The 16,127-nt window shown below is 43.9% G+C and overlaps 1 protein-coding gene across 2 annotated transcripts in view; it reads right to left on the bottom strand.

Moving 5' to 3' along the window:
• Window positions 1–2,362: 2,362 nt before the first annotated feature.
• Window positions 2,363–16,127, bottom strand: part of PBDC1 (polysaccharide biosynthesis domain containing 1) — a 74,375-nt gene continuing 60,610 nt past the window's right edge. For both annotated transcript variants that reach the window (XM_078666356.1, XM_078666357.1), the window contains one exon: window positions 2,363–2,929. In XM_078666356.1, coding sequence (XP_078522482.1) covers window positions 2,805–2,929 — 125 coding nt within the window. In that variant the 3' untranslated portion in view covers window positions 2,363–2,804. The remainder of the gene's footprint in view (window positions 2,930–16,127) is intronic.

A 16,127-nucleotide genomic window follows, 5' to 3' on the forward strand; every position in this document is an offset into this window, starting at 1 on the left:
CGATCTAGAGGACTACCTCTCATGGAAACCAGTGCGGTTTCTCAGCTGGGAGAGTGACAAATCCAGACATTTACAAATAAAGAGCACGATCTTCAATTCTCGAAAGATAAGGCCACACAGCACACAAACTCAATTTACACCGAAAGTGCATATGGATGCATGTAGCACATGGACTAGTGATGAGCTGCAGAAATGGGCAAATAATTTCAATTTTGCTCTGGTAGTGGAGTTGTGTGCTTCCTTCATGGCCAGCCATGCACAAACTCTAAAGATCTTAGGCCAACACGCGTTGCAAATCTTATAGGTATGTAACGTAACCTCCTTTTTAATTATTAAAACCATCCTAATCCTAAGAAATTCCAAAGGTAACCTATCACACCAACATAGATTATTCAGTAAACTTGTGTAGTTATTTCCAAATTGAACATAAAGGCACAATATGACAAAAAAATAGAGTTCATTTAATTGTAAAGACTTTTCCCTCAGTCCAGCCAACACGTGTTTCGTCGTCTGGGCGGACACCCACGACTTCCTCAGGGCTGGGAAAAAAAGATACAATACGAAGATATATTGGAGTTGCGAGATACACTATCTCGTAAATAAACAGTTTACAGTTCGTCATTCTATTAAACTTAAATCCATGCTGTGAAATTACTTAAACCTTTAAGTAACGTCCCATGATGTCCATACATGCATATGGAGGGGTATACCAGATCGAACAGTTACATCTCCGCGACTAGTACAAATAACGGACTACCTCACAGTTCGTGATGGTGATTAGCCAATATCTCGTGAAGGTATTCTTATACTGCTATCCTAAGTGCTCACCCCAGTGTTACTTCAACCAATTGGTGAATATTGATGTGCTTCATAGTGCCGGATTTGTGCAGTCAAATGCCCCAATCAACGGGGTCCCGCTCTATTTATTTGGTGCTGAGTAAATATATACTCAGGCTTACCTGATAATAGGTAGTACATGGCCTGTGTGCCTAAATAAATCAAGTCAAGACAGGGTATTAATAGTCTAGATATTTTTACATTTGAACCTCATATTGTGCATGTCAAATCAAGGTAAAACATACCTTCCAGCTAAATGGAATTATAACCAGCTGGAAGGTATGTTTTACCTTGATTTGACATGCACAATATGAGGTTCAAATGTAAAAATATCTAGACTATTAATACCCTGTCTTGACTTGATTTATTTAGGCACAAAGGCCATTTACTACCTATTATCAGGTAAGCCTGAGTATATATTTACTCAGCACCAAATAAATAGAGCGGGACCCCGTTGATTGGGGCATTTGACTGCACAAATCCGGCACTATGAAGCACATCAATATTCACCAATTGGTTGAAGTAACACTGGGGTGAGCACTTAGGATAGCAGTATAAGAATACCTTCACGAGATATTGGCTAATCACCATCACGAACTGTGAGGTAGTCCGTTATTTGTACTAGTCGCGGAGATGTAACTGTTCGATCTGGTATACCCCTCCATATGCATGTATGGACATCATGGGACGTTACTTAAAGGTTTAAGTAATTTCACAGCATGGATTTAAGTTTAATAGAATGACGAACTGTAAACTGTTTATTTACGAGATAGTGTATCTCGCAACTCCAATATATCTTCGTATTGTATCTTTTTTTCCCAGCCCTGAGGAAGTCGTGGGTGTCCGCCCAGACGACGAAACACGTGTTGGCTGGACTGAGGGAAAAGTCTTTACAATTAAATGAACTCTATTTTTTTGTCATATTGTGCCTTTATGTTCAATTTGGAAATAACTACACAAGTTTACTGAATAATCTATGTTGGTGTGATAGGTTACCTTTGGAATTTCTTATCTTTAGTTTGGTGGGTTAGGATGACAACCCATGCCTAAGCACCCAACAACCTAGATACTGACCACAAGGATATCTGCCTGTATTGTGTAAAGCGCCACTTCCACCAAGACAAGTCATCCGTGCATAAATCTTACCATCCTAATCCTGTTGCTTTCACCAACCCCATCATTTACTTCCATTGCTAATCTTTCACAAGCCCATACTGCTCACAGTAACATGAATTAATCCTAATTATTAACCTAATACCTAACCTTCTTACAGACTTCATTTTGTCCAATTATTGTAGGGGACTCTTTGCAACAACATAGTCTTCTGTCAGATATTCTACAGTGAAATATGTATCACAGTTGTTGATGAACCCCACTGACTTTGGTTTAATACAACTGTAGTTTCTGAGCACCTATATTCTCTGAAAACTTCACTGTTACAGAAACGTGACTTCGTTTTTACAAAAGTTGCCTTCAGTTTCCCACCCTCAGCATTAAACACAATCACAAATTAAAGAAACCACTATAATGTTTTTTTCACCACTTTATGTCCAGTCACAGCTAGGATGACTTCTCCACTTGAAATGCTTAATATAAACAGAGGAGAATTGTGTTGAACACTTAATCTTCTGGCAAACTTTGTTTCGGAAAAGATCCAGGAACTGGGAAGTAAAAAGTAATTAATGTCTACAAAAAGCAAGATTTCTTAAACCCTCTGCAACCTGATAAGTCGCGTATTAAAAATCTGTGATGTCCTCCACAGAATATTCATTGTTAAAGCTTTCAATGTGGAACTGGTGTTTTGATCTAGGCCTGTTTATCTTTTCACAGTGCCAGGAATGAACAGTTTATGATTCCCGCCAGCCTTATGACACTTTTCCTTGCTTCCAGATAAATCTTCATGGAAATGTTCCAATTATTGAGTTTCCTTTCATGTCAAGATTTCCAAGATTAGTAGTTTAGGTCTCTCAACTTGAAGTTCCATCTTCTGCTGTCGAGCTAGCTTTGCTCTTTGCTGCTTCACTGAAGACAAAATGATTAAGACCTTCTCTGTTCCGAGCAATTTCAATAGCAAGAAACTGTATCCGGGTGCCTAAACAAAAGACAATGACAAACACTTAATAATGTCACTCTACACCACTTAAAAACACACACACAAAGTCCCTGGATTTATATTTGGCATCCCTTACCAGCCACCACTACTTATTACCTAGATCGCCTCAAACATTACCATCCCATATCACATTTATAGACGGCTAAAGCAGGCCTTCACTAACAAAAAAATAATTTTTAATCTCCCTTCCTTAGCACATCAGAAATTTCAGCTTGTGTATTCAACTTATGTATTTTTCCCCATTTAGCACACAATGAGAAGCGTGTATTACCGAATTAATTATTGGGTGAGAAGCTCTGAATACAATCTATTCATGTCACCAACTTGTCAGTCACTCATAAAACTCCCACCAATACAGCTCTTCGCTTATTGCTAAAAAAAAGTATGTAATTTTAGTTGTCAGTGATTGCACCCCATGTTCTGCTTATCAAATGAGTGTCTTGTTTCAGTCCGGTGGGTGACAGGCACTTCTGAACTAATAATTGTGCTTTTTACCGAACTTAAAGCCAGTAGGACCTTTCTTTCACCTTTAATAAAGCAACCCAAAATTATTTCTGGAAAAGGACACACTGGAATGGAGGTCTCTCAAAAATCCAGTTTGTTTCCTTCGAACACACAAGCAGCTTAACTGTAATGCGGTCTGCTCATAGCAGCTCTACTGGATTCCAAACTGACGTTTCATCTGAGTAGAAATGTGCAAGAACTAGGATTGTGGTGGGGAGACTAAAGAAGTGTGGCGCGGATTCAGTGCCGCTGTACGAGAAGCGTTCAACATTTGTGTACAAGAACAGTTAAATTTTTCTGTCTGTGCAACCCCCTCAGAACAACTCTGCAGCATTGTTATCAATTACATGCAAACCATTGGCTTTTACCCGGACAGAAAATAACTTCAGGGCAATTTTAAAAGAATATACAACATCATGCAAGATGAATCCGAACATGACACTTTGTAGCCCTTAAAACAAAGATATAAAAGGAGTCTTTGATAGGATCTGTCCAAGCGGGTTGTCTGTGCCATAAGCTTTTGGGAGCAGGCCTAAAAAACAAAAATCCCCCAAAAATAATAATCAAAGAGCATCATAATTCGACACAAGTGGACCACAGAACTGAAAAAACCCACTGCATATTGTCAAAGCCACAGGGACAAAACCCATGTGCGGTCCAGAATAAAACAGGGTATGACAGACAGCACAGCTTATCAAAGCCATGCAGCTGAGCTATATCCCTAACCTCGGGCAATTTCATGGGGGTCACTAGTCAATGTTGTAATTTTAATTTCAGGAGTCACACAATGTCAACCAGATGCAACTAAATCACTTATCCCTTCTACCAGTTGGGCAAGTTGGAATTTTATCTGGCTTGTATTTAGCTTCTGAAATGAGCACGAGATCTTAGGGTTGAAATGTTTAGCAAGATTCATGACTTCTCGAATGGTTCTGCTTCTCTTAACATGAGCTAGATGGCAAACAAAACTGATGGCTAGATCAAGTTTGTCCTGTGAGAGCTGGGGAAGCCCTTCTAGTTCAGATCAGACTCTTTCACTCCACTCCAGTTAAATGACTCGCTGGAGTCTTCCAGAGACAGGCACCTGAACAAACAGGAAGTAGTACAGGAGCAATTCAAGATCTTACAGACCGATATGCTTCTGAGAAGGAAAAGAACTCCCACTACAGGTTTTGAAGATATGCTGGAGCCTTTGGAAAAAGCATTAGCAAAGCCAATATGTTTTGCCTATGCAAGAGCTATTGGCTTAGCCAAGGCGTTTTAGCCATGTTGTACAGTAGAGTAGAGTGCTGTAGAGTGGAGAGGCAATGACTGGATTAGAGTGGCCTAGAGTGAAGTGATGTGTCACAAAGTGAAGTGGTGTAGAGTCAGAGAGGCGCAGTAAAGTGGTGTGGAGCGTCAGAGTGGCATTGCGTGGCATGGCATCCAGTGAAGAGGCACAGAGTGGAGTGACGCAGAGGGGCATAGTGGCATTGAGTGGAAGGGGCATAGAATGAAGGGGTGTAGAGTGGAGCGGTTTAGAGGGGAGTGGGGAAGAGTGTCTTAGTTGCATTGAGTGGAGTGGCATAGACTGGCATCGAGTGGAGGGGTGTAGATTGGAGTGGCATAGAGTGCAGTTGAGTGATGTAGTGTGGAGGGGAATCGAGTGGTGGGCACCAGGTGAAGTGGTGCCAGGTGGCACTGATTAGAGTGGCATTGAATTGAGCAGAGTGGAGCCAAGTGAGGTAGGAGTGGAGTAGCCTAATGTGAAGTGGCATAGAGTGACAGAGTAGAATGGCGGAGAGTGGAGTAGCCCAGTCTAGAGCGAAGTGGTGTAGTATGTCAGTGTGGTGAGGCATACAGTGTCGTAGCGCTGCGCAGGGTAGAATGGCAGGGGACTAAGATGGCGGCCGTGGGAAGACGGCCGGAGGTGGCTCCCACAGGGGTTAACAAGAAAAAGTGTTTTCCCCTGTGGCCCCTATATTCCAATGTCGATATGCATCCAAGTTATGTTCAAACAAGGGTGACAAACAACCATCAGTCTAGTTTATTTGAATGAGTGTGCATGTGATGAGAGTTGGTTAGTTACCAGGGGGTTAGGTTTTGTGTAGAGTAAAAAAATATTTTTTTGTTTTTAGAATTGTATGTTATGTGCATATCGATATAAAAATTCTCTTTTCTATTCTCTTTTCTATTGTCTGTTAAATTGTTTGTGTATTTCAAAGGGAAAAAAATGTTTTAATAAGAAAAAAAAAATTCCCATTTCTAAAAAAGAAAAAAATAATTATTAGAGAAATGATGTTTTGAAAACAATGAATAATAAAACAAATTTTGATATTTTTCTAAAAAATAAACTAGACTGATGGTTGTTTGTCACCCTTGTTTGAACATAACTTGGATGCATATCGACATTGGAATATAGTGGCCACAGGGGAAAACACTTTTTCTTGTTGATTTTCTTACTCCTCTCTTTTCCCTGGCCAAATTCATTTTTGAGGGGGTTCCAGTAGTTCGGCTTCAGGCTCCCACAGGGGTGACATAGTTGTTGATGATAAATCCCCCCCCCCCCAGTACCTTGTACCGTGAAATGAAGACATCCCTCTTGAAGAAGAACACACACCCAGCATCAGGGAGTGGGTGCCAGCGCTGACGGCGGCGGCGGAGGTGCTGATTGCGGGCTGCGCGGCGTTCGAGAGTGGAGTCGCTGGAGCTCTGCTGCAGGACCGTGAGTGTTGCAGAGCCACAGGAAAAGCCTCAAATTCTCCCAAAGGCATTGTGAAGGGAAAGGGGGGTCCCGCGCAGGCTGCCCCCCCTCGGATCACCAAAAGGAGATGCGGATGATCCGGACTTGACTCCGGTCCCGCGCAGGCTGCCCCCCTCGGCTCACCGAAAGGAGATGCGGATGATCCGGACTTGACTCCGGTCAGAAAACGGAGGCTAAGAACCGAGATTCACCCGGAAGGGAAGGGGAAGGGCATTCAGCCCCAGCCACAGCAGACTGTCATTGAGCTACTTCGAGGGCAGCAGACAGCACAGACTGTACGGATGGAGGAGCAAGCTGGCAGTCAGAGGAAAAAAGTTGTTGGTATGCCACCGGCTGGGACAGGGGGAGTAGCACACGACGCAGAAGTGACAAGGGCTGTTGGCGGAGGTGGAGGCAGTGATGGAGGCAGTACCTATACAGACTGAGAATGAATCTGTGATAGACTCTGGGGGCCTGGAAGAACAGAGGAGCAATAAGGAGGGGCACACAGATGATCAGGCCAAAATTGACTGCTCGGAGCACCCCTCTGGGGGGGGACTGCCATTCGAAGTCTCCAATCTCAGAAAATGTTGGCAGTGCCACAAATCACACTGGCATCCCTAACTCTGGTAATTAGGGGGGCAGGTCCCAACAGGCTGGGGGAGGTGGGGGGGTACGACCCACAAGGAGCATGTTTAATCTGAGGAGTGCCCTTAGGGAACCCTGCTCCAAATATCACAATTGGTGAAAGCGGAGAGAAAGATTTTTGTAGGCCAAAAATAAGGGTCCCAAGGGAGAAGGATGTTGACTCTGAGACCAATGACTTCTACTCTCTATCGGATGCTACCTGGTCTGGTTTAGAATCGGAGTCAGGATCAGGTTCTAACTGTAAATCAAGTGAGGACAGTGACTCAAGAAGCCGAGCCAGCGGTGGGCAACCCAACAAGGCCACCCCAAAACTAAGTACCAGACCCCCTCGATCAGAACATCTTAAGCCTCAGGAACTAAGGTGGGATTACTCCCTTGGGAGTCAACTGTTGGGGGCTGAAAAGGGGGCAGAAAATCAAGTGAATAAGGAACCTGCAATAGCTCAATCCATTCCGTCTTTGGAATCGATTCTTCAGTGTGTTGTGGCACACCGTGAAGAAGCTCAAATGGAGAGCAAGAGAGCACAAAATGTCGCCCGGAAATTACAAGGGGCAGTAAGAAAAGTCGGGAGAACCTGTAATAGTATCTGTGACAGGATGACCGAAGTAGAGACAAGAACGGCAATGCTCGAGGAAGATCTCGCAGGCTCAAAGGGGAACGTGGAGGCACATGAGGCTCAACTAGTAGACATCCAATGGAAGTTAGACGAAAGTGAAAACCGGCAAAGAAGAAATAAGCTCAGTTTCCTGGGGGTTCCTGAACAGAAGGAGGGTTTGGACATGAGAGTTTATGGTGCAGATGCTGCAAAAGGCCTTCCCAGAGCTAGAAGGCTGGAGGTGGTCCGAAGAAATCCAAAGGGGGCATCGAGTGCCCTTCAATTTACGCCAGCCAACTCGTGCCAATGCGAAATCCAGAGCTGTCTTGGTTTATTTTGGAAACTTTTTACATAGGCAGCAAGTGTTTGAGAAGGCTAGACCCGATGCGCAACGCTCACCAGATGGGTTCTCCTTTTTTACTAGGCCCGATTTCTGCCATATCACGGTGGAACGATGGTGGCGCTTGCGCCAGATGATCCCTCAACTTCAGGAGAAAGGCGCTCAGGCTTTCCTACTAAATCCGGCTCGGCTTAAGATTGTCTGGAGGGATCGAGTCAGAGTATTCACGTCGGAGATTAAGGCTAAGGAGTTCTTAGATAGGCCTATCACGCTGATAAATACAGATGAGAAGCTATATTCTAAAATCCTAGCGAGGAGGTTGTCAAACGTTATCGATTCCTTGGTGAGTCCGTGGCAACACGGCTTTATCCCCGGACGCAATACATCCGATCATATAAGAAGGGTAGTCTCTCTATTTAACATCGCTGACATCTCTGGGCAACAAATGTCATTGATATTACTCGACGCCCAGAAAGCGTTTGATCAAGTGGAATGGGGGTATATTTGGCAGAACCTAAGATCAAATGGCTTCAGACCCTGTATACTTACCGCCCTAAATGCAATGTATACTCAGTCATATGCAAAAATACAGCTGATGGGGCAACAATCTGGTCAAGTTAAGATCGCAAGAGGGACCAGGCAGGGATGTCCCTGCTATCCTATCCTTTTCTCTTTATATATAGACCCATTGATAAGAAACATCTTAAATGACCCTGTGATTCAGCCGGTGGTGGTCAGGGGGTTCAGCACTAAAGTGCTAGCCTACGCAGATGACATCGCGGTAGTCACCCCCAATCCCCGGGCGGCAATTAACAGACTGGAAGATCTGGCCCGAGAATTTGGGAAGGAGTCCGGGTATGGTTTAAATGCAGACAAAACTAAGATCATTTGTTCTAGGACAATTCCTTGGCAGGATCCCAGGAGGACTGAGGCGGCAACCTATCTGGGGATCTTAACCTCTTCGAGGCTCATGACGAGCTGAGCTGGTCATGAGCCACGGTGCTACGGTGCTCATGACAAGCTCAGCTCGTCATGAGCCGTGGAACGCTCAGGTGCGGGGAGAATTCTCCTCCTGTGCTGAGCGTTCCACGGGAGGTAATACACCTGTGACGAGCTGAGCTCGTCATGAGCACCGGAGCGCCGTAGGTCATGAGCATGGGGGCGCTGTGCGCGCCCCCCTCCCCCCCAGCACAGCAGGGGATTAACCCCTGCAGCGAAGGGGTTAATTTCAGCTGATGTTGATACAATATGGAATATCAATGCAGACCCTCTTCTTAATAGAATACGGTCTGACTTAAAAAGATTAGATAATTTACATTTATCTATCATTGGAAGGGCAAATGTCATCAAGATGACAATGTTTCCAAAAATATTATTTCTTCTACGCTGTATACCAGTGGAGCCTCCGAATCAATTTTTAAAGAAAAGGCAAGGCAATCTTTTCACAGTTTATCTGGGGATATGGGAAGGTAAGGAGATCGTTGAAATTGATGGCCCTTCCACAAAATCGAGGGGGAGTGGCAGTCCCAAATCTTCTCTACTATTATTGGAAAATCACGCTTCAACAAATGTTAATCCTATTCAGACCCATGCCGGCAGTAAAAGATATGTAGAATCCACCATCCATTTCTGAACTGGCCATGGGCAACCAAGCAGCAGGGTTATTACTCAGACAACTGGAGGGCAGCTATTATAAAAAAAACTCTATTTAAACCATTGTTAGCAGCATGGAGGGTATGGCAGTGTACTAGTAAATTATTAAGTATCCCAAAAATCCACCACCATCTTCTATTATGGAGGTCATCTTTTTTTCCAAGTTACTGGGATGATAAGATTAGTAGGAAATGGGAACAGGCGGAAATTAATTATGTTGGCGGTTTAGTAAATTCTTCTGGTATTATGTCATTTGCGGATATTCAGGCCTGGTATGAGATAGATCCACAGAGTTTATTTAAGTTTTTACAATTAAGGGAATTCATCAAATCAGTCATGCAGCACCCTACCTCTAATCTAAGTGCTCCAATCTTAGACATATTGGTCCGTAAGCAACTCCAAGTGAAGGAAGTGAAGGAAGTATATGCCCTACTGATGGAAGCCAGCAGTGATGACTTAGTCAAAGTAGAAAGTGGGTGGGTGGCCAAATTGGGAAACCAAGATGTGGATCTATGTAGGTCCCTGGAGCTGTCCAAGGAGATTCTCTTATCAGCTAATTTAAAGGCCCAACATTTTAAGACTATATTTAGATTATATTTTACACCGGCTAAACTTTGGGCTTGGGGGGAAAAGAGAGTCGGATGATTGCCCAAGATGTGGGGAAGGCCCTGCAGATATGATTCATATGTTCGGGGGATATGGTAACTAAGCAAACAGCTAAAATGTTTTCTTTTTCTTCTTCTATTGTTCTGTCTTTTCGGACATCCTCTTCCCTTTCCGGCCTCCTCCCCTCCCCGACCCCGCCCTCTGCTTTCCCTCTGTTTCTCTGGCTCTTCTCGTTTCATAAATAAGTGTATGATGTTAAATTTTGTCCATAACCATATGAATGTAATGGATTTTTGTTTTGTTTTTCTCTGATTTTCCTGAATAAAAAAGAAAAAAAGAAATAAAAAGGGTAGAATGACAGAGTGGAGTTACATAAAGCGGAATGTGCATGGGTTGGTAGCACACTGCCATACAGACAACACATTTTCATTTTAAATGACTATTGCATTTGCACAAACATACAGTTTTACTGATAAAATTATATATGAAACAAACAATTGTGTGTGGAAATTGAATCACTAAGTGCATGAATTTGTTATTATATTAAAATATTTGTTTCCACCACACTTTCATTTGTGCTTTCCAAATTCTGATACAGTCTGCAATATTTGCACATTTTATTTACAGACATCTGAATTTTGCGGTGTGATTGAAAAAATAACACCCTACAGACTTTCCTCTTACATGGGTACCCAGCAGGATTGTCACATAAATCTGCTCACTTTGACGTCAGAGAAAGGAAAGTAAACACCAAGCTCCCTTGGAAGACTGCCAGACATTTAACCACTGTCTTTAAATGTATGGCAAATTGACAAAATGAGAACAACATTTAAAAGCCTGTTTACAGAAAGTGCACACTTGTGGAAGAATACAAGGAGTGATGGTGAACAAGCTATGCTCTACAAGAGGGACAAAGACATGCTGGACAACATAAAAACGCCAACAAGCAAATGTGAGTTACAAAGCCAATGGTAAGCAGTGGTAAAAATTCCCAGGGAAGCTTTTAGAATGTCTCCAATATTTCTTTGCAAATCAGAGAGCTGAGCTGTCTGGTAGGCTTCAACCTAACAAACATGAAATGCCTTGTACAGCAAACTGTGCATACCGGAAGAAGTGGTGTAACACCAAATGAGTGACTCCCAGCACAATGCGTCACCGATAGTCATAGTCCTGAGGCTGAATGGGGCCCCTTTACACCCCAGGGGCTGCAGCAGCCTGCTTTATTCCTCTGAACTCAAAGTGTTGCATCACATGGTTGGAGAATCTGGAGGTTTTTTTTAAGATTGGCTGCACAAAGGAGGAAAATCAGGAAAAAGCAAGTAAAGACAGACAGCGAAGACCAAATTGTACCAGAGTTCAGAGAGTTCCAAGTGAATCCAATAAAGTAAAAGTGAGATTGATTCAGAAGGAAACAATTAGTTCTTGAAACCAAATTACTTAGATGACGAGAGCAGAGTATGGACAAGGCCAGATTGAAAATCAAAACCAGCCCTGGCTAAAATATTCAAACCGGGCTGACGCGGAAAGGGGCCACAACTAGAGCGGGCCATATGGACCTTTCATGGTTGGATCAATACAGTCCATTTAGCTCTGAAAGCTGCCACCCTGCGTATGATGGCAGACAGGAGTGGCAGTCTTGCCAGACCTTCCCTTAGTATGGAAGATTCAGAGATGAAAGATTGCCAAGTGTGAATAGGAGATCACACCAAATGAAGGAAAATTATACTTACCAGTATGCATCTGTTCTTGGCATGTACAGCTGCAGAGTTACACACGGTTGCATAGATTGCCATCTAGTGTTGGGCCTGGATATTTGCACTTGCTTTTGTCCTGAAAAGTCTTTGGAAGTCACGAGATAGGTGACTCCTCCTTTGGATCACATAGCTCATGGGCATCGGCTCCAGCCTTAGATTGTTTTTCGCCAGCAGGGAAATTATGGATCTTTGTAAGAAACAGGAAGGATGCCCATGTAAGCTGTATCTAATTAAGATAATACTGGAACAGATAAAGGTGGGCGTGTGTAACTCTGCAGCTCTACATGCCAAGAACAGATGCATACTGGTAAGTAGCATTTTCCGTTTAAGGCATCTGAAATGCTGATTAAACATGGTTGCATAGATTATACAGCAGTACCCCCTCTTAGCGGCGACCACCAGTATCCGTTGCAGTAGTTTGAAATAGTGTTTTGAGTACAGTCTGGCCCACAGTAGCTTGTTTTAGTTTGCACATCGACACAATAGTGTTTTGTGAATGTGTGCGGTGTAGACCATGTAGCTGCTCTGCAGATATCATCTAAGGGAATGTTCCCTAAAAATGCCATTGAAGCCCCGATTTTTCTTGTAGAGTGGGCTTTAGGAGGAACAGATAATGTACGTTTAGCTTTGTGGTAGAAAATTTGTATGTAATTGACATTTCACCTAGCTATCCCAGATTGATATGGGGTTGCCTTTGTGTGGTGGTGAGAAAGACACAAAAAGTTGTTTGGTCTTACGAAAGGGTTGTGTTCTCTCAATATAGTAAAGCAATGCTCGTTTGACATCTACAGTATGACGAGCTCTTTCTGCGACTGTTTGTGGCTGCGAGGAAAATATGGGCAGTTCCACAGATTGATTGAGCTGGAAGAGAGAAATAACTTTAGGAAGGAATTCAGGATTAGTTCGGAGAACAACTTCATTATGATGCATCTGCAGAAAAGGTTCCTGAATGGTTAGTACTTGCAGTTCACTAACTCTACGTGGAGAAGTAATAGCTACCAGGAAAGCAACTTTCCATGTTAAGAATTGTAGCTCACATTTATGTAAAGGTTCAAAGGGAGGTCCCATTAGCCGTGTGAGAACAATGTTTAAATTCCACACAGGTGAAGGTGGTGCTCTGGGAGGAATTATTCTTTTGAGGCCTTCCATAAAGGCTTTTATGGCAGGTACTCTGAAAAGTGATAGATGCTGTCTATTTTGTAGATATGCTGCCATGGCAGCAAGATGCAGTCTAATAGACGTGTAGGCAAAGTTACATCTTTGGAGGTGTAGTAAGTAGCCTATGATGTGTTGGATAGACACATCTAGGGGATTGTTGTTGTTATGACAATATATTACAAAACGTTTCACCTTGGCTGGCTGCATAGCATGCCCTAGTGGTGGGACGTCTTGCTTCTTTAATTATGTTTATACAGTCAGGGGGAAGGTTAAGGAAACCGAATTCTAGGACCTCAGACGCCAAATAGCAAGGTGAGCTGAGCTGGGTCCGGGTGTCTGATCTCTCTATGGTTCTGGGTTAAGAGGCATGGAGATAGGTATAGCTTTTGGTGAGCTACTACGGAAAGTTGTAGCAATGTCCTGTACCACAGTTGTCTGGCCCAAGTTGGAGCAACTAGAATGAGAGTTAGGGAATGTTGCTGTAGTTTGCGCACCACTAGTGGAAAGAGTGGGAGAGGCAGAAAAGCGTACGCAAATCTGCCTGGCCAGTTCATCCATATCGCATTGCCTTTGGATAGGGTGTGGATATCTGGTGGCGAAGCTAGGGCATTTGGCAATTTTATGGGTGGCGAAGAGGTCTATCTCATGTTGTCCCCACATCTGAAAGAATGGTTGAAGAACTTGTGGATGAAGTTCCCACTCGTGGATCTGTTGTGTCTGACTGCTTAACAGATCGGCTATGGTGTTTTTTTACCCCTGGAACATGTTGGGCTTAGAGGAAAATGTTCTGAGGAATAGCCCACCTCCATATGTTCTGTGCTAGTTGAGAGAGTTGCAGAGAGTATGTCCCACCTTGTTTCTGTATGTAGTACATGGCTGTCATGTTGTCCGTGCGGCCTAAGACAGTCTTGCCTGATATTTGCTTTTGGAATGCTTTTAAGGCTAGGAATATGGCTAGTAACTCCAGGTGGATGATGTGGAGTAGCTTTTGTTGTGGTGTCCACCTGCCCTGTATGGTGTGTTGCAGTAGGTGAGCCCCCCCAGCCGGAGAGCGATGCGTCCGCTGTCATGACTATCTGAGGAACCGGCTCTCGGAACAGTCACCCTTTGGAAAGGTTTTTGGTGTTCCACCACTGCAGAGAGTGGCGAGTACGACCGTCCACCAACACTAGATCGGTTAACGGACCTTGAGCCTGGTTCTATTGGCGTGCTAAGCACTCTTGAAGGAGATGCATCTGGAGTCTTGCATGAGTGACTATGAATATGCAAGAGGCCATCATGCCTATGAGTTGCATGAACACTCGAGCTGGAAGAGTGCGTTCCGGTTGAAATTTTGTTAGAAGAGCTTGCATGTTTGCTATTCTGACAGGAGAGGGATAAGCTGGCTAGCCATCCTTCTTTGGGATAAGAAAGTACAGGGAGTAAACTCCCTTGTTTTGTTGATGCAGGGGAACTGGTTCTATTGCACTTTTTTGTAAGAGGAAATTACCTCTTGCTTTAGCAGTAACAAATGTTCTTGTGACATTGGACGCTGTTTGGGCGGTATGATGGGGGGGTAGATGTTAGTTCGAGCTGTGTCGGTATCCTTCTTCATTTTCTCAAGGGATACGTCGACATTAGGGCCAAATAGGTGTTGCTCATCAAATGGTTGATTAAGGATGGAACTCTGGACTTCAGGTTTTAAACCTGAAATGCGTAGCCAGGCATGCCTACACAAAAGGACACTGGTGTTAATTGCCCTTGAAGCAGTATCTGCCGCATCTAGGGCACAACGGATGGAGGTATTGGGGATGGTTTTACCATGTTGTACGAGTTCATTGGCCCTATTTTTATAATTGTCTGGGAGATGCTGCATTATGGATTCCAGCTCATGATAATGTGCCCTGACGAACCTCGCTAACAGTGCCCGAGTATTGGCGATACACCATATGTTTGCTGCATGTGAAGCCGTTCATTTGCCAGAGGCGTCTAGGAGTTTAGATTCCTTATTTGGTGGGGGGGAGGGGGGGGGGGGGGGGAGGGGCTCACCCTATGTTTGGGAAGTGGCCATTTTTCGCGCATTGGAGACTACAAGGGAGTCTAGTGGTGCGAGGCCTTTAATGTAGACTAGATCTAAAGGGGCAGCCTTATACTTTTTTTCGATCCTGGGGTTGATGACACGAGCCCTGACTGGATCTTTAAATACCTCTGGTACATGCTTAATGACCCCTTAAGCATGGGTAGAATTGAGGTGTACTTTTATGTGGTGTCTAAAGTGTCCATGAGAAAATCTTCCTCCACAGGGTCTGTGTGTAGGTCAACCCCATGGTATTGAGCAGCTCTATGGACTAGTTGGTTAAAGCCCATAGAGTCCTCGGGGGGCAGGGGGGAAGGCCTGGAGGGGTATATGTCATCCTGTGGAACGTTAGGGACGTCTGGGGTGCTCTAATCATCCCAGGGATCAGGGGAGTTAGGAAGACTAGGAATCCCTAATGGTTCATGGTCCGCACCTCACCCTGTATAATCAGAGATGTTATCTACATCATCATCATCATCTTCTTCTTCTTCTACTACTGGAGTAGGGGATGGTGTAGGAGAGTGATGTTGTGGGGTGGGAGAAGGGATCCTTATTGGAGAGGTTGCAATGTCTCTTTTTAGGAGGAGGAGCCAGTGCAGGCGCATCTAGTGGTCGTTTCTTGGAGCTAAGAGTCAAGTGACCAGTTTTGGGATCAGAGTATGAACGAGGGGGTATACCCATGTATAGTCACTGGGACCTGGGTTGTATGTATGCTAAAAGGAAGGGGTCCCAGTGTATCAAGGGAACTAATTAAACAATTGAAACACAATTACTCGAAAGACAAATGTTTTAAATCCGCACGGTTTAATTCACAGTGGGATAGAGTATGATATACACATAGTAGAATGCAATAAACTGTATTAACGTCATACAGTGCCCCAAGGTGGGAGAAGGAACGTGATAGTGAGGATAACGTGAAGTGAAGGGATTACGTGACAGTAAAATCAGTTGTTTAGGCATATATACGTGACACCAATGCGGTGGCAACAACTTGTATATCACATAGTAACTGGTTCAAACACAGGCATACTACACCAGGTACAGCATATATACAATATTGGTGTGTAGTTGCCACAATAAAAACAAACAGTCGACGTTTCGACCCTCTTGAGGTTGCAGGATCGTTTTAGCCTTGCTGTGG

This window comes from Lissotriton helveticus, chromosome 11, assembly GCF_964261635.1.
Source record: "Lissotriton helveticus chromosome 11, aLisHel1.1, whole genome shotgun sequence".
NCBI classification, from domain to species: domain Eukaryota; kingdom Metazoa; phylum Chordata; class Amphibia; order Caudata; family Salamandridae; genus Lissotriton; species Lissotriton helveticus.